The following is a 23058-nucleotide window of genomic DNA, read 5'->3' on the forward strand; positions in this document are numbered from 1 at the left end:
TCATCTTCTCTTCAAAGCCTCCTTCCATGTTTCCTTTCATGGCTGGACAAATGCAGCATGAGCTATGGCTGAATAAATAATCATGCTGACCAGTGCTTCCAGGCTGCCAAATAGGCCAAATAAAGTGAAAAGCTGAATTCTCTCTCGGAGAGGCACTCATCTTGACACAGATGTGGGCTTTCATATAATTTAGGGGATGACCAGCACATTGGTCACAAGTCTTAACCTTACCTCAAAGGCAGGGTCATGGATGAAGCACAAGCACTAGAGATACATTTCCCCTTAATGATAATATTATTTATATAGATAGCAGTGCAGGATAGCAGGCTGATGAGTTCTGTATACCCAATTTTCAGATTTTCATGTGAACAAGTTGCTACCGTTGTATGCTTATATAGAATTTAAAGATGTCCTCACCATTGCTATCAATCAGTAGGAATTGTAATAGATTGTTATACGATTCTTCCTTTATCTGCACAACTTCAGCCCTGAAATGCATAGAATGGTCTGGGTTGGAAGAGACCTTCAAGATCACCTATTTCCAACCCCTCTGCAATGAGCAGGGACTTCTTCAACTAGATCAGGCTCAGTGCCCCATCCAACCTGATCTTGAATGGTACTTTTCAAACACCATGGCTTGGCAATTCCCAAGCCAGTTCCCTCAGGAATCTAGGATGCATCTCATCAGGTCCCATAGACTTATGTATGTTGATGTTCCTCGGGTGGTCGCAAACCTGATCTTCTCGTGCAGTGGGAGGGACTTTTCAGTCCCTCCACTTGAGAGGTGTGGGAAGAAAAGTTGCCAGTGAAGACTGAGGCAAAAAAGTCATTGACTACCTTAGCCTTCTCCTTGCCTGTTGTTACCAGTTTGCCAGTCTTGCTCATAAGGGGTACACTTTCTTTGACCTTCCCTTTCTAGCTGACATATCTGTAGAAGCCTCTCTTATTATTCTTTGCATCCCTTGTCAAGTTCAGCTCCATCTACATTGGACAGCTAACTAAAATTGGTTCTATCTGACTCACAAGTTTTGTTTCTTTAGGGATCAGTAATTTGTGATTTGTTTATACCCTGGGGTGTCTGATATCACACTGTGTTAATATCTTCAGTGCTTCTGTTACTATCATGAACTTTTCTGAGTTCTTACCACAATCCCCTGTTTTGCTTCAACAGCTGTCAAAATACAGCTTCCTGATAATATAACATTTAATTATCACAAGCCAGTCAGGGATGCATCCCTGTTCCAGGGTCACTGACTTATTTGCCAAAATAGTGGACTGTTATTAGATAGATGGATTGCTTTAGTAGCTACTTGCTATTAATATCTATTAATTATAGCACTGCCAGGGCTATGTTGTCAAAACTGCTTTATGGGATCAACTCATACACATTGCAGTCTTGTAAATCTTGTTTCCGTAGGACACCAAGTCTCCTCTTGCCCCTCGAGTATTTCAGTATATATTGTTCATAATTCATTATGAGTTTTAATAGCCATTGCCTTGATTACAGATTGACCAGAAAGAATTAATACACAAACACCCTGAATTTCTTCCTCATTTGTTGGTATACCAAAACAAGAAATTCTTTTGGCCGTTTTGCATGCTTTAGGGCATAACTGTTACTGTTGGATAAAGGTTCTGTTGTCTGATATTCCAGAGGTGGTGTTACAGTTTTTGGTGTTCCTATGTATTATTTGTTCTCTGTTTTTTCAGTATGAATAGACCAGGTATGGAAGAATGGTGTAAGAAAGCCTTTACCTATTGTCAAACTAAATAGAAAAGTAACCTGATCCTGCTAACAGAGGTGAAAGGGCACTGAGATGAGTCACTGGTCGCCAACAGGATATTTGCTTCATGGCCCACCTGAATAGGTGGGAAATAGACAAAGATCCCCTACAGCTTTATAAGCTGCTTTCTTATAGGAGAAAGACTTGCTGCATTTCATCAGTGCAATGCTATATAGCTCAAGAGCTGTTAAAATTAAAGTAGGAATCTGGTTGTAACTATATTCTTGAGCCTAGCTTCTGCTCTTCTTGGTTTACTGTAGCTGCTTGCTGTTTATTTCTTTAGCAATGGATGCACATGTATAGAAAGAAAATTGTGAAGTTGCATCAATGTAGTGAGCAAATCATTGAAGGGAGAGATCTATCTGAAGCTCTGTGCCCCACTGCACTTCCCGACTCCTGTGAGAGTGAACCTCAGGAGAGAACTCCTTTTCTGCTGTCCTTATCTCCCTCCCTGCTGGGCAGCTGAGAGGCATATGGGTTCCCCACTACTACTGACTGTCAATTAATTGTATTCCAGTTGAATGCCACAGAAACACACTCTTATGAAAACAAAGGACATTCATCTGTAATTCCTAAGGGAGTTTTCTGTCAAAGCAGAAAGCATTTCTATTGATTTCAGCTCTGGGAAATAACATCCACACCTGCGTTTCCAAAGTCCTTGAATTTCAAGCTATTTAAAGATATAGTGGAACAGAGAAACCCTAACAGATTTATGCCTAGACTTTTAATTGTGGGATTGGGTCTTCGTATATGGTAACTGGAACAGCTCTGAGCCTGAAGAAGATAAAAAAGAGTCAGTTATCTATAAGAGTTATCCTAGCAAATATCTTTTTTTATTCATATTTAAAATCATTATTATTGTCTGTATTAAAGGATTGGACATAATACAATACCCTTTTCTTGTATTCTGTACCGGCAGCTCTGTAATTCAGCATGAACCAATGTATTTTTTTTTAGTTATGAAAATAAGAAAGTAGAAGGATTTTTCAAGGCATTTCATTTCTGATCTCACTTCTACTCCATCCTATAGGCAGTAATTATGACATGTACCAGAATGGTCCCAGAAAATGGAGGAGATTCACACTGCATTAACAACACTTCCCTGAAATTGCCAAAGCTAGGATTTTTGCATTTTGAGTTGAGCTTTCAGTACACATGAGGCTTCTAACACTTAAGTTTCTTTCAAAAATCTCAGTCCAAGACCCACTGAATTTATTCAAGTCAGAGTTACTTTGAACTTTACCAAAAGCAGAAATATCTGATCTGATATGGGGGAAGTCTGAGGGAGTTCGAGTGAGCGGAAAAGCCTTATTCCTGTAGTAAGTATGAGTGAATATGCTGTTGACCTTTTGAGAAGTAAAAAGAGTTTTTCATAGGTTCAGTGGGCAGCATATAAGACATGAAATAAAACATTCAACTGTTGTGCTTAAAATTCTCTGTAGCTTTCTAATGTCCTGTTGTTACTGATACCTCTTGTAAAAGTCTGAACAGTTTATATTAAATATGTTCAGGGTTTGGTATTAAAAGTTTTTAGAGCAAATGTCAAATTCAGTAAATCAGATCTATCAGTAATTTACAAAAGCAATGCTTTTTTTTACTGCTGTGTATGCAGTTAGACTTTTTTAATACGTGTGAATGTATGTACATGTGAAAAACCTTTAAAAATACATCTCTTATTAAGATAAAGCTATGTGAGTGGCTAATATAAATGAGGAAAAGTTTTCAGTGTTATCCTGTATGAGGTTCTCCCATGCCATATGGAATAGGTACTGAGAAAGAGACCAAAGTCTAATATTTTCGTGGTAGTACAAATCCGCACTGCGGTGCATGAAGAGGAAGAGCAATATGTACTCTCAGTGACATTTAGATTTTTGGCACTTGTTTGTGTATGTGCAAAAACATTCTGTCTAGTGATAAATAGAGTTTTGCTCGTAATATAATGCTTGAGTGAATAGAGTGAGGAAAAACAAGTTGAAGAACTTGGGTAACTTAGCTTCAATTCTGTGCTCTCCTTTAGAAAAACTCTTATCTGCAGCTCCATGAATATCACTGGGCTGTCTACAGCAGTACCAACATTAATATATGTCCAAATTTTGAACCCTTTGGAGATTGTGACAACATCTGGATAAATTACTAAGGGGATAGATAAATAATTACAAATAGCTAAGATACCACAGTTCAGCAAGTTATCACTCATCAGCTGAAACACAGTAACTGACTTGGCTTTAGTCTGCTGTGAATGTTACAGAAGATTCTGACTTAAACCGCCGTCAACTCAAGCTGAGTAACTCAGAAAGTTTCAGTTTCTCAAATGTGTGGTGTAAACAAGTAAGTTTGATGGTGTCTTGGATTTATGTTATTCTATATTTCCCTAGAAAAAGAATAACTTGCTGTAAATTTTCTACTTCCTAATATTTCCATCTGTTAATTACAGAGAAAAAGTAAATGACATAAATAGGAAACATGTATAACAAAAGTAAAAAAACATATTCATAGAATCATAGAATGTGTATTTACAATAGAATAGAAAATATATTTACAAAATATACACAAAACTAATATATTAATGGATTGCATTCTTTACTTTAGAGTGGTTAAATGTTTGGGGAAACTGAATTGGGCTTTTTGTGTATTATTTCCTCTAAGCAATTTATGAGGATTGGGGGAATAGAATATGTACATTAGCTGTAATATTCCGCAAGCCTTTGTATTGATACTGCTCCTTTGCTAGAGCATATACTGCTCCTTCCCTCCCGCCCCCTCTTTTTGTTTACATTTTCGCTCTAAACAATAGATTTCTTGTATGGACCTTTTCATTTACATTTAATTCAGAGTGGCCACATTGAATCTTTGAATTTAAGTCTGAATGAGAGGACAATACATTTTTTCACTCATAGTTATCTTTCATAATACAAAAAGCTTGAGTCAAAATTGGAAACATTCTAGTTTAAAAACACACCAAAAGGTAACTACACCTTTTGAGTAAATTAACATGAAAGATCTTTGATGAGTTTTGTAACTTCAGGTGCAATTTTATGGCAGAAATAGTTTTCCTGCTGTGAGTGGTATGTGTGGCAAAAAGCAATGCACTGAAAAAATATTAATCCATGCTCCAGTTGCTACCTAGCAAAAAACTAGTGTAGGCATTGCATATCCGTACAGTACTTACATGTCCAGCTGCCATATAAATATATCTTTAGATAAAACCTGTCATTAGTATGTCCTTACTACAATGGTAGTCAAAATTTGCATTAGAAACAAAGCCCTTCAACACCTCCATCTGCTATACAGCAGAAAACTGCTTGAGGCTGAAATACAACCAAATACATGCAAATACCTTTTATGGGGACTGATCCTGCATATGTTTTGAATAATTGAAACTAATGAAATTATTTGCATTGTTAAAGGTAGATACCTAGGAAAGTGCAGAATTGCATCTTGGGCTCTTACTGCCAGTAATAGGAAATTAATCAGAAGGAGTTAGTACACACTTTTTTCACCTCCCCAGTTCTAGTATTGGTTCAGCGGCTTTGTGATTGCAGAAAAATACATCACTGAAGGTGGAGTGTTTATTTTCTTGCTCATTACTTTTCCCGTGCTCTTGCAGGACAGGTTTAAGGTGTTTAGCAATTGTTTTGATTGTACAAGAGTAGCTTAGCAGACCCGAAATTTTAGACAATAATGTTTATCTACACAGCAGTTTTGCTGTTATTAAGTTATCCACGCAATTCAAGGACGATTCACAGTTCATTGATTTTTGGTATTTAAAATGTTTTCATTCATATAAATACTCTTCAGTTGGTTCTCACTGATCTTCGTACAAACTTATGTTCTGTGTGCTCAAGGAACTTAGTAAACAGAAAAAAGAAAAGTTAATTACCTGGTTGCTTCCACAGCCTCTCATGAAACCTCCTCTTCAGTGCTCTGGTGGAGACAGAGCACTTGAAGCATAAAGGTAAAGGCTGTCAAATCAAAGTGTGGGCAAATTGACAGCAACAGTAACACAGCCTTTTTATTTTCCTTTCCAAGCTATTTGCTTCATCCAGCTCTGGAGTGGCATATGAAATAAATTCCCAACCTTGAAGAGGGTGGGTTCCTGACAAAACATGTTGTATTAAATATGCACATGCAAAATAAGTAACTATTCTATGATTCTATGATGCACTATTAAAAAATCTGTTATTTCAGTAATACCTTTTTTATCAATCACCAGGGCCAACTATAATCTAAGTTTAAATAATAAAATAGACACATCTAGAGGATGAGATAGTCAACCAAAGACCTGAAACAGTCTCTGGAAGTGGCTTTCTCTTTTTATCCATTATCCAAAGAGATTAATTTGGCACCTAACCAAAATGTCTTAGCCAATTGGGGTGAAATAGGGTCTAAGATTTTAGGTCACAGTTTTAGGTAGGAAGAATATCTGAAGTTGTTGAAGTTATAGTAGGCTAAATTTATAGTAGACTAAAGTTGAATTATCTCACAGTTTCTATCAACTAAGAGCATTGCTAAGCCAAGAATTTTAATTGATGGTAACTTGATTGTGTATTTGATAACAAAGTCAATCAAAATAATTAAATAGTGTTGTATCTGGTGATTGAGTGCACTTAAAACTTGGATTGTTTCACGGATCCATGCATACATGATGGCACTGAAATGCAGGCATTAGCAAGTAATGTCTGTGTCTTGCCATGCTTTAAGAACAGATTTTGTGTAAAGTCATACTATTTCTGTTTTGTACTGCTAAATTCAATTTTACCCAGATTGCATCTACCTTTGTAGAATTTTCTTGTGACTATGCTTATTTGACATAACCAGATCTTCCCATGGTACAGGCTGGCATACTCTCTGCTGAATTGTGAAAGTATCATTGCTTTCTGACTGCTGATGATACAGGACTATATCTATGCAAGACTTGAAATATACCACAGCAACTATTTAGATTCGGATTATACATAATATGTACCTTGTTTTTCAAACAGATAACTGTAATGCTCTTGTGATGCATATTTAATGTAGCCATAGATTACGTTAGTACTCTTTCTCTATTGATAGTAACATCCAAAACCATGTTCTGAACTCTGAATTATTTTACTAAGGGAGAAAAAGTTTCCTGTGGTTATGTCTGTACCCTTCCTTGGAAAACCAGGAAACTTTACAATATCCAGATGTTATCTCATCAGATTCTGTTGAAAGAGTGATTAACAGAGACAGAGAAGAAGTAAGTTCCACTGATTTTTTTCTTCCAAAAGAACTCGCAGACCTGCTTAATAGTTTGATTGCCATTTCATGACACCCAGCCCCTTCCAGTCACATATCTCACTGCTATCTGAGAAAGAGTAAGATATATCATGCATCTGAAGCCTTAGGACAGATTTTCATCATGATAATCACAAAATGAAAGGGCAATCTGGAAAACCACTTATTTAAAATACAGGAAGATGACTTTTGCTGAACTTTATTACCAGTTGCTAGTGTTTAAAGCCTGTAATTTCCACTCATGTTAATGCATTCTAATTATTATCCTGCTTAGCTTTTGTTTCTTATGAAGATTAAAGTGGGCTGTTTGATGTGTGCAAAGAAATGACTAGAGAAAATGGTAAACTAATTGGAAGATGTCAGCTTAGGAGAGTGTTTTTGACATGAGTGCTGTAAGGCTGTTAACAAACAGACTAACTCATTTGTCTCACCATGAAATGAAAATAAAAATCACAACATTATGATAAAACTTTGACTAGGAAATGCCTGCAAGACTCTTTGAAGCCTTAGGTTCTTTTCTTCCCTGGGCCTTGGCACTGTGATATATGCAAACCACGTTCTACATAACTGTGAAGTGAAATAGGTTCTATGCAGAACAGATGGACCAGGGCTAATGTGGCGATGTGCGCTGGAGATGAGAACAGATTAATACCACAAGAGGAGACTGGAGGAAATTTGGAAAGATGGGGGTATTTGAACTAATTCATGAATCATTTCCAACTGATAGTTATTGCTTCAGGCACAGTGAATAATATCAAGTAAGCATATTTAAAATTGTATAAGTTTGTTTTAATGTAGATTAGAATCAAGAGCAATACTTTTGCATGATTAAAAATAATATCTTGTATTCCCCCATCCCAGAATGTACCTTCATGATTTAAATATCCCTGATGAGCTTAATTGTGTGCACTGTGACATGAATTACTGTTTGGAAAACCTATGGCAGATCACGGACTTGGAACAAAGATTTTGGGAATGGATATTTTGCAAGAAGCACTGTATGAGCTGGGAGAACATTCTCTGCCACTTGCATCCAAGCCACAGTGATGCAGCTCTGCAGTGTCTGGAGGAATGATCTGATTGCTAGATATCATTCAGGTGTCTTTCTAAGTCTTCCGTGTCTTATCTTATCCAAACAGCCTTCAGTCTTGTGAGGTTCAGACTTCCCAAAGCTGTGCCAGAGCAAGCACATGTAGATACCTACAGCTTCGAGTGAGATCTTCAAGAATATGTTACAGAATGAGGCTTTCAAAAGAGACATTTCACATGACCAAGTTATGATACTCTTGCTAATGGACATTTTCATCTATGGCAGACAATCATGTAAAAATAAAGAGGTTCACCTGAGAATTAAAATGATTTTAACATGCATAAAACCACCAGGATCTGAAACAATGAAGATACTTGAGAAATATGTAACTTCCCAGTATCAGTGAAGGTATCAGAGTTTTTTTTATCAGTGAAAAAGCACAATTCCAGGTGTTAAGGCATCAACGATTCTTCATTTTGCAAAGCTCAGTGTATGGATGAGCCTGATTACTAGTATTAACAATGGACATGATTCATAAAAGGAAAAAGAAACTGTGAGAAAAGGAAACATATAGATAATTGTCTGGATGCTCTACATTCTCTACATGACTTCTCAGGAGATTTTCAAGCTATAAAGGAGGATGTGAAGAAGATTTTGAGAAAAATCTAATTAAGATGGATAGTTCATTTTGCTACATGGGTTTCTGCTCACCAGCGTAGAAGATGTTGTGTCATTCCTTTTGTATACAATTCTTTCATTCCAGGCAAGGCTCAATAAGAAGAGAGAAAGGTATGAAGTGGGCCACTTGCCTAAAACTTGATTCCCATTCTGCTGATTTCATTGCAGGTTGCAAATCTGGCCTGTTCAATCTCGAATAATGAAGAAGGTGTGAAGTTAGTCCGTATGGCAGCAACGCAGATTGATAGTCTGTGCCCACAGGTAAGTAAGATTCCTGATAAAATGTACTCGAGTGCTTGGGAGTGGGTTGCCCAGGGAAGTTGTGAATGCTCCATCCCTGACAGTGTTCAAGGCCAGGTTGGATGGAGTCTTGAGTGACATGGTTTAGCACGAGGTGTCCCTGCCCATGGCAGGGGGGTTGGAACTAGGTGATCTTAAGGTCCTTTCCAACTCAAACCATTCTATGATTCTATGATTCTTTTGGCATTAAAAGCACTAGTTAGCTGAGATGGGGAAAACAGCCTAGATGGAGATTATAGCCTTGCCTTTGTCATTACACTGTTGCCTGCTTTCCATTAACTGTGAAAAATACATTCGTATCCTGAGACTGGGGTGTAATGCTGTGTTTTTAACACAGCCTGTAATCTGTTTGTTCTTTCCCTTGTGAAAAAAATTTGCCCCTCCTTGTAACAAATGATTTTGAATAACAGGTAATAAATGCTGCACTTACGTTGGCTGCCAGACCCCAGAGCAAAGTAGCACAGGACAACATGGATGTCTTCAAAGATCAGTGGGAGAAACAAGTGCGAGTTCTCACTGAAGCTGTTGACGACATCACTTCGGTGGACGATTTCCTCTCTGTTTCAGGTACTGGGATCAAGGGACTCTTCTAAAAATACACTCCTAAATTAAAGTAATGGGTTAGAGCAGAGAAAACCTATAATTACTAAAGCATCATTATTCATTAGTCCGTCCCTACTGGAATGCTGATCCTCTACAGTCAGTAGGAGCAACCAAGCCATGCTAATTAATCCCTGGTTAGCTTTTCATCTCCAACAGAATAATATCCTATTTGGGCTTCTATTTCTAGAGAAGTTTTGTTTCAACACGGGCACAAATTAGGATTTGGGCCACCTTTTGAAAATGTATTCCAGACCTTTGTCAGGCTGACAGTTTTGTACAAACTGTATTAGAGTCCTTGTGCAGTTGTAGTCAAGAGGAGGAAAGATGAACTTTCCTCGCTTTATTTTGCAGCTTTGCTCAGATGAGCTGTGTCTAAACATTGGGGCAGATATACCATAACCCTCATTATCCGTGCCAGCTTACCAGGCCCTGAAGAGAGATAGGAAAAAGAAATAAGCAGATGCTACATGTGAGTCCCATCTAGGTGTGTTTTCAGGACATGACCAGTGTGTACATTTCCAGAGAGCAGAAAAGCACTTCTGGGTCCCAGAGTTACTGGTGTAGCAATGCAACCAGACAGAAGTAGTAAAGTAGTATAAGAAATAACAAATCTTCGCACTTCTCTGACCTCACTAGGAAGGATTACGATGCAAAACAAGCTATTCTATGAAAACAGACAAAGTATCTTAGTCCTTGTGTAAAGAAGAGATGGTGAAGAGAAGGACATAGACTTTTTGGGTCACAGTCTTTTTTCCATCCTCCATGTGAAGTGCTGCAACTTGTGACAGAGCGTATTGTTATAATAGTTATACACAATGAACACTGTAATTGCGAAGTGCTGCATGTCTTGTGTTAATTGCTGTAGGCAACTTATTTTCCTCTTACAGTTTGAAAGAGGTGAATTTTGTTGCTGTGAATAAGGACACAGTGTGCCAAGTGTGCTTAGCTTACTGTAATGTCACAGAAGAGCCAAACTTTGGGAGATAGCTTGGACTTAATGTTTCTTTTCCTTAACGTTTGCTAGATTTCCTAATAAAAGTTTGGAGAAAGAAAAAGTATTTATCTTTTCAAAACATCCATACTTTTTTTCTCTCCCCTTTATTTATTTTGTTGTATCCAGCTATTATTAGTAACAGGGAAATGGTTTGGTTTAGTATAATGACACTCCATTGTTCGACACCAATGCTAGAGTGTTTACCGCAAGCCATGCCAAGAAAATGAAAATGAACTCTCAGAATAAAAGGGTATTTCAGAATCTGGTAGCACATAGATTTTTATTTGAGATTTGAAGCTGGCAAACACTTTTCAACAGACCTAGTTCTACAATGAAAGGGCAGACCAAGCTATAAACTGCAGACCCTGTCCACAAGCCAAAGAGAGGGCAAACTTGCTTAAATGACCATTTGGTTATTTACTTGAGGACTTTGCTCACTCCAAGCACTTGTATCCATAAATCCAGAAATTGTTTGAATGGAAAATATTTCTATTTTTTTGGTTTTTTCAAATCATACTTTCTTCTAACATAGCGTTGACTTAGATCCAAACTTTCCAAGGCAGCTAAGATGTTGTATTTCTGTTGGGTTTAGATTTTTTTCTAACACTCTCCATAGACATGTCTATGAGAAGATATCACATGTATCCAGAAAACCTGTTGCTGCTAGCTGTAAGCTTGGAAGCCTCAGTTTACACAGGGTAGTTTTATTTTTGGATGTTAAAACAGTGAAGCACTCAGAATGGGCTAGTGTCTGGTTAAACATACCTCATGAAATGACACCTCCTCCTCTTCATATAGAGTGTCACAGTTTATGGTGTGTTTTAATAATGTCCCTGGGAGACCTTAGAGCAACTTCCAGTACCTAAAGGGACTGACAAGAAAGCTAGAGAGGGGCTTTTGACAAGGGCAGGTAGAGTAGAACAAGAGGCAATGGCTCTAAACTGACAGAGTGGAGATTTAGATTAGATATTAGGAAGAAGTTCATCCCTGTGAGGGTGGTGAGGGGCTGGCACAGGGTGCCCAGAGAAGCTGTGGCTGCACCATCCCTGGCAGTGTTCAAGGCCAGGTTGGACAGGGCTTGGAGCAACCTGCTCTAGTGGAAGGTGTCCCTGCCCGTGACAGGGGGTTGGAACTGGATAAGCTTTAAGGTCCCTTCCAAACCAAACCACTCTGTGATTCTGTGAATAATACCATGGCTGCCAAAAGAAAGCTGACCATAATTTTAATCAATTACTTTCTATTCGAAACGCACTACCTGTTCAAATCCATATAGCTCCTCTTGTTGGGCAAAATTTGACTATGCTATAGTAAAAAAAAAATGACGGTGGTAAGGAGGAAATAGCGAATAAATATTTTAGTAAAGCAATGTTTTCAAAATGTGTATAGAGAGGTTCTTAAACAAAGAATTTTGCCTTGCAAGTTACTCTGATTCACAGCTCAGGGGAATTTCTGTTTTCATACAGAGTTGTTACAATTTAAAATTTAACACCATGTAAAACATTTCTGAAACCCTCAAATGAACCAACCTTGGGATTTTTAACAGTGAAGATTAATGTGTTGTTCTATTTATGTGGCCAGGAATAATTAACACAGAGCAGTTGTTGAACTGATTGATTCTGGTTTATTTATTATTACTACAAAGAAGAGCATTTCATTTTCAGTTTATTTGTGTCATTGGCAGAAGAGTTGTTTAGAGTCACTAAGTTTCTCAGAGTAAGCTGCTCAAATATGAAATTCCAACATAGTTTTATTATTGAAATGATTTTTAACTGTATTGGCTGCAGGGAAATAATGTCTGACCTGGTCAAAATCTGCTTCACATTATCAGTATGTGAGAATATCACATCAACTGTGATAATGCAGCACATGAGAGTGGATGGCCTGATTCTAAGCCAAGAAAAAACAGTGCAGCTCCCAAGATTTCAATGAAGATACTTGATTTTACACCATCTGAGCAGACTCACTGTTGATGACCCTTCTCAATATGCACAATCGCATATGATTATACTGTATGTCATTAAAAATTCACAGCTTAATCTCTGGCATAAATGGAGTAAAGGAGATGAACTACTCATGCACAGGCACCCTGCTATCTGCAAAGGCCATTTACTGTTGTCTTTTCAAAATGATTTATTTTCTTTTCTAACTTATTTAGGCACAAAGGAAACAAATATATTAAGTGTTTATGAGAATGTGTAAATTCATCTTCAGAAAATTGCCAACTCTTTATTAGAGCATCTGCATAATATTTGAACACTTTCCTTTTTGCATTTATTTTTATTACACTTTCATTACAATAAAATTCAGTATTATGTTTGAATTTAATGTGAGTGTTTTTCAAAGAATTACAGGTTGGTATGTGCAGTATAGGTAAGAGGGGATAGTGCAGTCCCTTTGAAATATAAATATCACACTTGGGATTATGTGACATAATACCACAGAATGGTATTTGTTTTGCAGACCTGAATAAGGACAGATATCAATTTTTTAACATACTGACATCTGCTGTTTACCCAAATCTGTAAGCTTTGCTATGAGGAAGAGTGAAATGAAATGAGCCTTATTTTTTCCCTACATTCCAGAAAACCATATTCTGGAAGACGTGAATAAGTGTGTGATTGCTCTCCAAGAGGGGGATGTCGATACACTGGACAGAACTGCAGGAGCCATCCGAGGCCGTGCAGCCAGAGTTATTCACATCATTAATGCGGAGATGGAAAACTATGAAACTGGAGTTTATACTGAGAAGGTACTGGAAGCTACCAAACTACTTTCTGAAACAGGTAAGCTTACTTGAAATGTTGTTTAACATTAAGTCACTTAAAACTTTCAGTTAGTTCTCTGAAATCTGTCACTCAGAGGGGAACCTATGTTTGAAATCAAGTTATAAACAAATTTACGACTGTGAGTTGTTTTTTTATTCTCTACTCAATGTTATTTCAGAAGCCATGTTGACAAGAGCCATATAAGAGATTCAGTAGCCCATCAAAGCTAATCTACTTCATCAATGATTCGAGTAAATACACAACCTTTTCTTCAAGTTCTTTCTGAGCCAGTTGATTATGTATTATGTGTTGTTACAAACATTAGTCTGTGGTCTGTAGAGGTGAATCTACTTGTTGGTGGCTAAAATTGTGTTTCTAAACAAAACAATTTTTCATTAAAAATAGATTTAAGCAACTAAGAATATATTATCTGATTGAAAAAAAAATATATAAAAGGCTGCTAGATTATATAAAATATGTAGATTATATGAAATAAATAGATTATCCCAAAATAGAAAAGTCTGCTAGATGGGTGGACTGGGAAAAACACTGATTTATTTTAAATTTTTATTTTATGTATTTTAAAATATATTTATGTATATGTATATATTTATATATTTTTATAATATATAAATTTATATTTCTATGTAGATATTTATTAATTTATTATTATTATTTAACCTTTTTTGCTTTCACAGAGCAGGGGGTGCTTTCATCTAAGTGTAGGTGATTATGTGTAAGCTAGTTATGCTAGACTCCTTTATATTCAGTATTATCTGTTGCTGTGTGCATCTCAATTGTTCAGTGCTGGCAGTGCTATCAAGTGCCCTCATCTTAAAGCAGTGGTCTACATTTGTATGGATGAATCATGCTTTGAATCTCATTGACTTCACTGTACAAGTGACCAGCTATGATATAGATACACGTAGTGTGGATGTCTGCAAATGTCTGAGCTGATCCTCCCCTCTTAGGCTACGCTTGCTCATCCGGGCTTTAAAATCAAGAGTATTTGAGAAGAAACAAATGAGAATGCATGAGCTCAGGACATAGAAAATGTAACATTCAGACAAAACAGCCAGGCATCTCCCTATGAGGTAGAAAAGCAAAATCTGTTGTAGCTCTGGCAGCCGCCGTGTCAGCTTTGAGAACCAAAATAAGCAAAATGATTTGTTGTAGTGTTATAGTTGTCCCCAGCTTATTATTTTTGAGCCCTAATAGAGAACCCAAGCCGTATTTGCACAGATAAATCCCAATGACCAACTGAAGAATTTCTTCTTCTTCTGACCTTTTTATGATTTATTGGAAATTATAGCTGAAGTATGCATTCTTATGATTGTGGTTATGACTAGAAAGTTGTGCCTTGAGCACCCGCAATGCTTGTAGATTCACACCAACCTGTAGAAAATAACTTTCCCAGACTTCTGTGAGCTGCAGAATGACATTTTTGGGAAAGTCAGAAATCAGTAACGTGGTCTTCAGCCTATAGTGCACTCTATTTGGCTCTACACAGCTATTTCCTATGCAACATTCATGTTCACTTTGCATCCAGCTGAACTTAGAGGGTCATATTTTGGCCATGTGCAGCTTGAAAATAGTGCAATAAGGTTTGCTTTGTTTTTTCCCTCGAATTTTAATAATTCTATTTGTGTCATGGTTTTGAAGTGGGATAAGCCAAAGTGGGTCTGAAAAGTGTTTCTATTAGTCCCCCTATTTGTTACTGCCCAGCAAGAGATCAATGGAATAAGTAGTGTACATTTAGCTTATTTGAAAAAGTCTATGAATTGGTATGAATTCACAGGGGGAAAAAAAGTCAGTTCATTTTGATATGGTAAAATATTCTGTGGCACTCTTGTGTTAAAGTCTCCTTTTGGTAAAGGAGATATTTTGAAGAATTCTTCCTATCAATGAGATTTCTTTATTAACCAACACAAAATACATCTTTAGGCTCTTTATTCAGCTAAACTTTCCGACTTAAATTTTATTAATAATAATATTAGTATTATAAATAATAATAATTAATAATATTAATTGTTCAACTGTGTAGTTGACAGTTATAAAGCTCAGTTACATAGATCAATAATAGACACAATAAATACCTTCCATATTTAATGCACTTTTATAGAATTTGAATTATAATTAAGTGCTGGAAGCTCTGGACTAAGTGCATATTGACATCAACTTGTTAATTCTGGGATTCAATACTTAAGACTCGGTCTCTGCTCCTCAAAGTCAAAGTTATTTATTTTGTATTTTGTAAAATGTAAGTAAACTTGAGTAGTAAAAAAATGTTTAAAAGTTATATTTTAAATGTTAAGAACTCTGTCATGTACAAATTGTGCAACAGAAGTTCAGAAGACAGAATGGGCCCAGATTCAGTGGAGCACATGAAGCTAAAATAATTTATGCTAGACACGAATGTGGATCATTAATATTACAGCACAATTTCTATCTGCAGCTTTTCAGGCCATTTACAAAAACATTTATTATTATTTCTCTATGATTCTTGATTAAAAAAGGTAGAGTTTAGTGACGCATTTTGTCACCCTAAAATAAAGTGGTTAAAATGGTATGTGGATCCCCCCCATGCCATTCTGTGCCTTGCGCGTTTATAACCTGCTCTCTCCCCTGGAATGGGTCTCTTCATACACATCCATGTAGCTATGGATATAGAGATATGAGTATCCATGAATACACATGTTTATTTATATATTCTTTCTATTCACCACCTTGAGATCTCACCCAGATTTTATCAAATGCTCTAGAATGATGAGTGTGATTTTATTTGGAGCCAAACTCCACTCACAGATGCACATACCAAAATCTCTGTGAGAAACACAATGACGAAGACTCATTTTCATCTTTGCTTCTCCTTTTTTTAAATTGACCTTTATTTATTTTTAAATGAATTGTTTTGAAAGCTGGGAAAATTTAGTTAAATGACAATGGAAGGGAAATAAGCACATTACCTTTCTCTTATAATTATTATTTACTTTCAATTGTCATTTCAGGGAAGGAAAGCTTCTGGTAAGCCTCTTTTTCCAGGGATTTCATACTGTTATAAGAGTACTGGGTATGATCCACAGTGCAGAAATATACTTACACTGTTTTGGAAAGAGAAGCACCTTGCTCATGTTGGGGGGAGTGGATGGGAGAAAATTAATCTTTAAGAAAAGCAATATTGGTGGGTTCTGAGAAATTGGAACCATGCATACCTTACTTCAAGAACTGTTTTCACCTTAAGATGTATTTGTTTGTTGTGTTATTGTTTTAAATTTAAATTTACAGTCTTTGGAATATATGGATTGGGGTTTTTCAGTGTTTTAGTGCTTTCTTGCCTGTGCTTGACTAACCCACTGCCTTTATAGCCAAGTACTCGGTACAGTCTGGATTCTTATCTCTGACAGCAGTATTAGGGAGTGACAGATTGGTTAATGTCTTCTTAAAATTGGATACTTTTATTTCCCTTTAAAACTAAAATAAAAACTTGACTCTCACTGACTTGCTTATAAATCCAAAATGAAAACTATAAAACCACAGAGTCTATGGGCCTTGCTGGAAACAAACACAAAACTCATAGATTTTGGTGGGTGTTAATTGTGTGCAGGAGTAAACCAGAGCTTCAGGCACTGTGAATTTTGGGGCACTGTGAAGTTTTACTAGTATCTTTAGCTCAGTTTCCTAAAGAGCAAGGCCCAGTGGCAGCCCCAGCCCTGGGCATTGGCCACCTCCGTGAGGATAGGGATAACCTGGGCATGGATTGGATGGATTAATAGGCAGCACCACACTGATGGCTCCTGTTAAATGTTGCACTGGTGTTCAGCATTTATAGAGAATTGAAATTATGCTGCTACAGATGGTCCATGAAAAAAAGGAAAGAGAGAAAGGTGGAAAGGAAAAGAGAGGAAAAAGGAAAGGTTGAAAACAAGGAAAAAGGCAAAAAGCAAGGGAAGAAAGCAGGAGAAAAGAGAAAGCACAATTTCTGTTTGAATATGGAGATCTCTTGTACTGTTCAGCACCTTGTCCTTGCAGTGACCAAGGCCAGCTGAGTGTCCCATTGTTTTTAAGGAGGAGGAAATCAAAGTCTACTCAGCAATTGCTTCAGAAGCTGTAACAATGGAAGGGAAGAATTTCTAAATGAGTAAAAAGAATTGTCCATAGAAAGAAATTAAGTAACAGGCAATGAGGCTGAATATTATTTTTGAAGACTTCTGAGACACAGGGAGGAGAAAAAGCTATGACATCCTTTAAAGGTCAGAGGGTCGAATCTAAATTAGGAAAACTAAAGTAGACTTTGCAGAGTTGTAATGAAAGGAGTGAATAGGAAATGAAGGAGAAAAAGTAGAACAAATGGGACCAGAACTGCCTGGGAAGGGCTGTGTATTTCCAATGTTTCAGGGTTTTTTTCCTTCAGTTTGCATTGGAATGTCTGGAAACCATCCTGGAAGAGCAGGTGCCATAGTACTTGGGTTACTCACCCCTGTGAAGAACATTGGAATCTGAAACTAACTGATTCAGAGCATAAATTTAAGTTTCAGCTTTTACCATGTTTTAAAAATACCCTAATAACTTTGTAACTAACTGCTTTTAAATAGGTGACTTCTGTTTTGACTCAATTATTTTATTTTGTGTTATCAGAATGGGCTAAAGCTGAAAATCAGCACTACTGGCAATTCAGCAATAACCCTGTGAGAGTTTTATCAGTGTGAGTAGGACAAACTTTAAAGATATTTATCACTAGGAAAAGGCAGCTCAAATGATGTTATCAAAGCTAATATTAAAGCGTGGCAAAGATGGATTTTTCAGCAGTGATATGAAGGGAAACAAAATGTAGAAGCAACAAGATGAGTTTGAGCATAATTGTAAACCAAAAAAACCCCATATTGTACTAAAAATTTCAAAATGGAGCCTATTTTAAAAATAAATGATGTTAAATTCATGTTTTACAGGAGTTTTGAGTAGTTATAATACAACTTATGGGTACCATCATCCTGAGAACATGAGATCATTTATCCAGGGGTTTTGATGAAATTATGGCTTTTATTCTGCAATGCACTACAGCATTTTCTTTAACGTTTTGCTAAACTGAAACCCAAAGATCAAGGTATCACCAACAAAAAAACCCATTTAATGCATTATTAAGGTATTTCACAAAGGGACCAGAGAATACCCAAGATTATGTTCCAGTAGTGCTTGGTTTGATCCAAAGAATTTTTAACCTGAGAGGCCATATTCAATATGCAGAGGAATGCAGTGAGAAATCATGTAAAATATATTATAAAACACTTACATGAGGCACATAAGAGATGAATAAATCACCACGGTGTCTAAAAGCATGAATACTATTTCTTTTTCTCTCTACTTTTACAGTTTAAAAATATAGTATTAAAGGAGAATATAACTTAATTGATATAGATTTTCAAAAGCTTTTCACAAAGTCTTGCACACACAGCTATTTGGAAAATGGGTAACCACGAATGAATGTTAAGGCCTTTGATGGATTAAGAGCTGGTTACAAGACACAAGCAAAGCATAAATGACCATTTCTCAGCAGGCAGAAAGATAAATCCTATGATGCTTCAGGGGTCAGTGCTGTGGTTGGTATATAATGTATTAAGAGGTGAATAGGCAGAAGCAAAATGTGACAAAAGGAAAATGCTGGTTTGGCTAGTGGGAGTAGGGGAGTTTCCTTATCAGAAAGACAACACTAGAAGATAATTTTATTTAATTTCTCTAGGTAAATGGAACAATTTAAACTGCATTATCTACATTGACAGGAAGGATCCGAGCTAATTCATCCTCTCAGAAAAAATATGGCATCATTATGGGCAGCTTGGCAAAGATACCTTTTCCAGGCACTACAGCCCTCAGTCAGTGTTTGAGTTAGCCTTTACAATCAGAAGAATATTCACTGAACGGCCCAAATAGTTGTTTCAGCTTTGATCAGCCTAAAAATCTTCCAGAAATGGAAGACAGTCAAGATAAGGATGATAAAATTAAAGAAATTTGGGGATTTAGAGGCAAATTAGCTCCAGGACTGTTTGAAAAGACTGGGATTATCCATTTTGGATGTGTCAGACACCTTAGATAATGAACAGTAGGTTATTATAATAGCATTACCCATTTTCATAGACCAATATTACTTAGTCACTGTTAAATTCTTTTCTCAAAAACATCTTGTGTTCTTAAAAGCCATTTGATAAAGTAAGGAGGATGGTTGTGGAGGTAGAAGTATACCAAGTCTAGGAAATACAGGCAGAAAAATGCAGTGAATATTGACTAGCTCCAGTGGAATGTTTTGTGAAATATAAGCATGAATTGTACAATAATCTTTTAAAATAAAAACACTGGCATTCCTTGCATTGCCTTGCCTACACACACCTACATATAGATATACACAAACTTATAACCAAAGCCAGAAAGGGTGTTTTGCTTGTATTATATAAGCCATTTTTGTGTCCAATAGCATGCAACTGTTTTCTTGAGGTGATTTTCTGAAGAGCTACAGCTAGCTTTTATTTGAAATATTAACCTGAAGGGAGCTCCGTTTAGTAGTAATAATATTTTGGTGGTACTCAGTGTATGTTGTGGTAAATGGCTCGATGTCCAGTTGGAAACCTGTAACGAGTGGTGTCCCTCAGGGATCGGTGTTGGGACCGGTCCTGTTCAACATCTTTGTCGGCGACATGGACAGTGGGATTGAGTGCGCCCTCAGCAAGTTTGCCGACGACACCAAGCTGTGTGGTTCGGTTGATACGCTGGAGGGAAGGGATGCCATCCAGAGGGACCTTGACACGCTTGTGAGGTGGGCCGATGCCAACCTTATGAAGTTTAACCAAGCCAAGTGCAAGGTCCTACACCTGGGTCGGGGCAACCCCAGGCACTGCTACAGGCTGGGCAGAGAAGAGATTCAGAGCAGCCCTGCAGAAAAGGACTTGGGAGTGTTGGTTGACGAAAAGCTTAACATGAGCCGGCAGTGTGCGCTTGCAGCCCAGAAAGCCAACCGTATCCTGGGCTGCATCAAAAGAAGCGTGACCAGCAGGTCGAAGGAGGTGATCCTGCCCCTCTACTCTGCTCTTGTGAGACCCCACTTGGAGTACTGCGTACAGTTCTGGTGTCCTCAACATAAAAAGGACATGGAGCTGTTGGAGCGAGTCCAGAGGAGGGCCACGAGGATGATAAGAGGGCTGGAGCACCTCCCATATGAAGACAGGCTGAGAAAGTTGGGGCTGTTCAGCCTGGAGAAGAGAAGGCTGCGTGGTGACCTCATAGCAGCCTTCCAGTATCTGAAGGGGGCCTACAAGGATGCTGGGGAGGGACTCTTCCTTAGGGACTGTAGTGGTAGGACAAGGGGTAATGGGTTCAAACTTAAACAGAGGAAGTTTAGATTAGATATAAGGAAGAAGTTCTTTACAGTGAGGGTGGTGAAGCACTGGAATGGGTTGCCCAGGGAGGTTGTGGATGCTCCATCCCTGGCGGTGTTCAAGGCCAGGTTGGACAGAGCCTTGAGCCACATGGTTTAGGGCAAGGTGTCCCTGCCCATGGCAGGGGGGTTGGAACTAGATGATCTTAAGGTCCTTTCCAACCCTTACGATTCTATGATTCTATGATTCTATGTAGTCTGTATTTGCACAGGTAGGCAGGAGAATGAGACATCTGAAATTGGTGAGACACATGTCCCTGCAGCCATCATTTGTTAGCTTTCTTTGTATGCTTTGTGATATACCCTTTCATTACATGATTGCCTACTACACGAGGCACCTCGCTGCAGATACAGCTTACCTTGGCTCTCCCCTGATATTCTATCTTTCTGCAAATGACAATTCAATGAGGACAAAGTTTGAAGGTTTGGGTTTTGTTCTTTTATTCCTGTCTATATCTCACAGTACTTGGTAACGTAACTCCAGACATCCCATTAATTTCTGTGATGTACAGCTCACCTGTACTGCATGTGAGCAAATCCAGCATTTCCTGAAAGAGTTGCATTACCATGTCTATACTGCATAGTTGCATATACCCACAGATAAAGTAGGAGCCTTCTGTGAAGTGCCAGAAGACTGACTTAACACATATGGGCCAAAGGGTCAGGATTTGGCCATAAATTTAGGGCACCTTAAGAGCATTGGGTTTACAGTCCATGTCTCAATCAGCAATGCAGTATATTGGCAGTGAAGGCTGATTCTTCCTGAAAGTCCCGTGTTTACTGCAAAATGCTATAGTGTATGCACGTTCATTATTTTACATCTATCCTTTAACTACTTCATTGGGGGAAAAGTGAATCAGTAAATAGCAAGAAGATAAAAGATGGTCTTCTGCTTTGGACTGTGATGTTTCATCCTTTTCTATGCCATAACAATAAAACCAGCATGCTGCAACTTTTGCCCTAATTTTGCTTTTCCTTATTCCTGAGTGACCAGTGTGAGATGTGTAGGGTTTGATACCCAGAACTGATGAGGATTCACATTTTTACTGATGAGTATTTAGCTGTAACAGAAATCAGTGGCTACTTCTCTGAGTGCAGAGCGGTGAACACCCTAAAAACCCAATCCAGTGACATAAAGCACAGACATAATTACGGTCATTTTAGATTGGATATCAGGAAAAACTTCTTCACTGAAAGGGTTGCCAGGCATTGGAACAGGCTGCCCACGGAAGTGGTGGAGTCACCATCCCTGAAGGTATTTAAAAGACATGTAGATGTGATGTTTAGGGACATGGTTTAGTGGTGGAATTGGCAGTGCTGGGTTAATGGTTGGGCTCAATGATCTTAAAGATCTTTTCCAACTTAAATGATTCTCTGATTCTACGATATGTTATGTAATATTTCAGTAGAGGTTTATAAAGTTTTTTCTTTTTAATTAGCAATATAATAATCATAACTGAAATGTTGTAAATTATTATATGAGACTAGAGCTTAAAAAACATTTATTGAAATATTTGGATTCTTCTGATAAGGAATTTCCAGTTCTTCTAGAAACAAACTTTCACAAACACTTCAAGCTAAATAAGGCGTTATGTTTGATTCTTTATTCATCCTTCAAATTAAATTGAGAAAATATGCCGTCTTTGGCAGAGTATATCAGATATCCCATAGGAATTATTTTTTAAGTACCTCTTTAAAATACCTAAACTACCCAGTAGACAGTGTTCTTTCCTCAGTTAAGTAAATTAATGGATTAATACAAAAAAGTAATTTTAAAAAGGGAATACATTTCATCCAGAACTCTGTCATTTTTAAGCTATAGCTTATAGCTTTCAAGGATCCTTCTTTCAACTTCCGGCAGTTTAGAGGTCCAAACCTTTAGACTGCCATGTCATTCCTGAATAATATTGCTCAAATCAGACCAGATTTTTACAGCTACTTAAGGGCTGTTGTGACCAGGTGATTGACACCTAAAATTCTGTGTCTAGTTTCTATGAACATGGCATAGGGAAAATCAACTTTCTGAAGGACAACTACAAATGCTTAACTGAATACAGAGCTACCAAGAACTAGCCAGAGGGCAAAGCTGAGTACACGGATGTATATGAGGTCAGTCACTTCTCTGGAGCTCAAGCATCTGGTTTGTCTGAGGACAATATGGCTTGGGAGAACAACCTGTGGTATTTAAGAAGGTTGATTCCCTTGGTTCCAAACCCCTGGACACT

The 23058-nt window shown here is 37.6% G+C and overlaps 1 protein-coding gene across 2 annotated transcripts in view; it reads left to right on the top strand.

Annotated features, from left to right (window-relative positions):
- Window positions 1-23058, top strand: part of CTNNA2 (catenin alpha 2) — a 500115-nt gene that overhangs the window by 428096 nt on the left and 48961 nt on the right. For both annotated transcript variants that reach the window (XM_030491748.1, XM_030491749.1), the window contains exons 10-12: window positions 8920-9012; window positions 9462-9618; window positions 13231-13431. In XM_030491748.1, coding sequence (XP_030347608.1) covers window positions 8920-9012; window positions 9462-9618; window positions 13231-13431 — 451 coding nt within the window. The remainder of the gene's footprint in view (window positions 1-8919; window positions 9013-9461; window positions 9619-13230; window positions 13432-23058) is intronic.

The sequence above is a fragment of the Strigops habroptila genome, chromosome 7 (assembly GCF_004027225.2).
Source record: "Strigops habroptila isolate Jane chromosome 7, bStrHab1.2.pri, whole genome shotgun sequence".
In the NCBI taxonomy this organism is placed as follows: Eukaryota; Metazoa; Chordata; class Aves; order Psittaciformes; family Psittacidae; genus Strigops; species Strigops habroptila.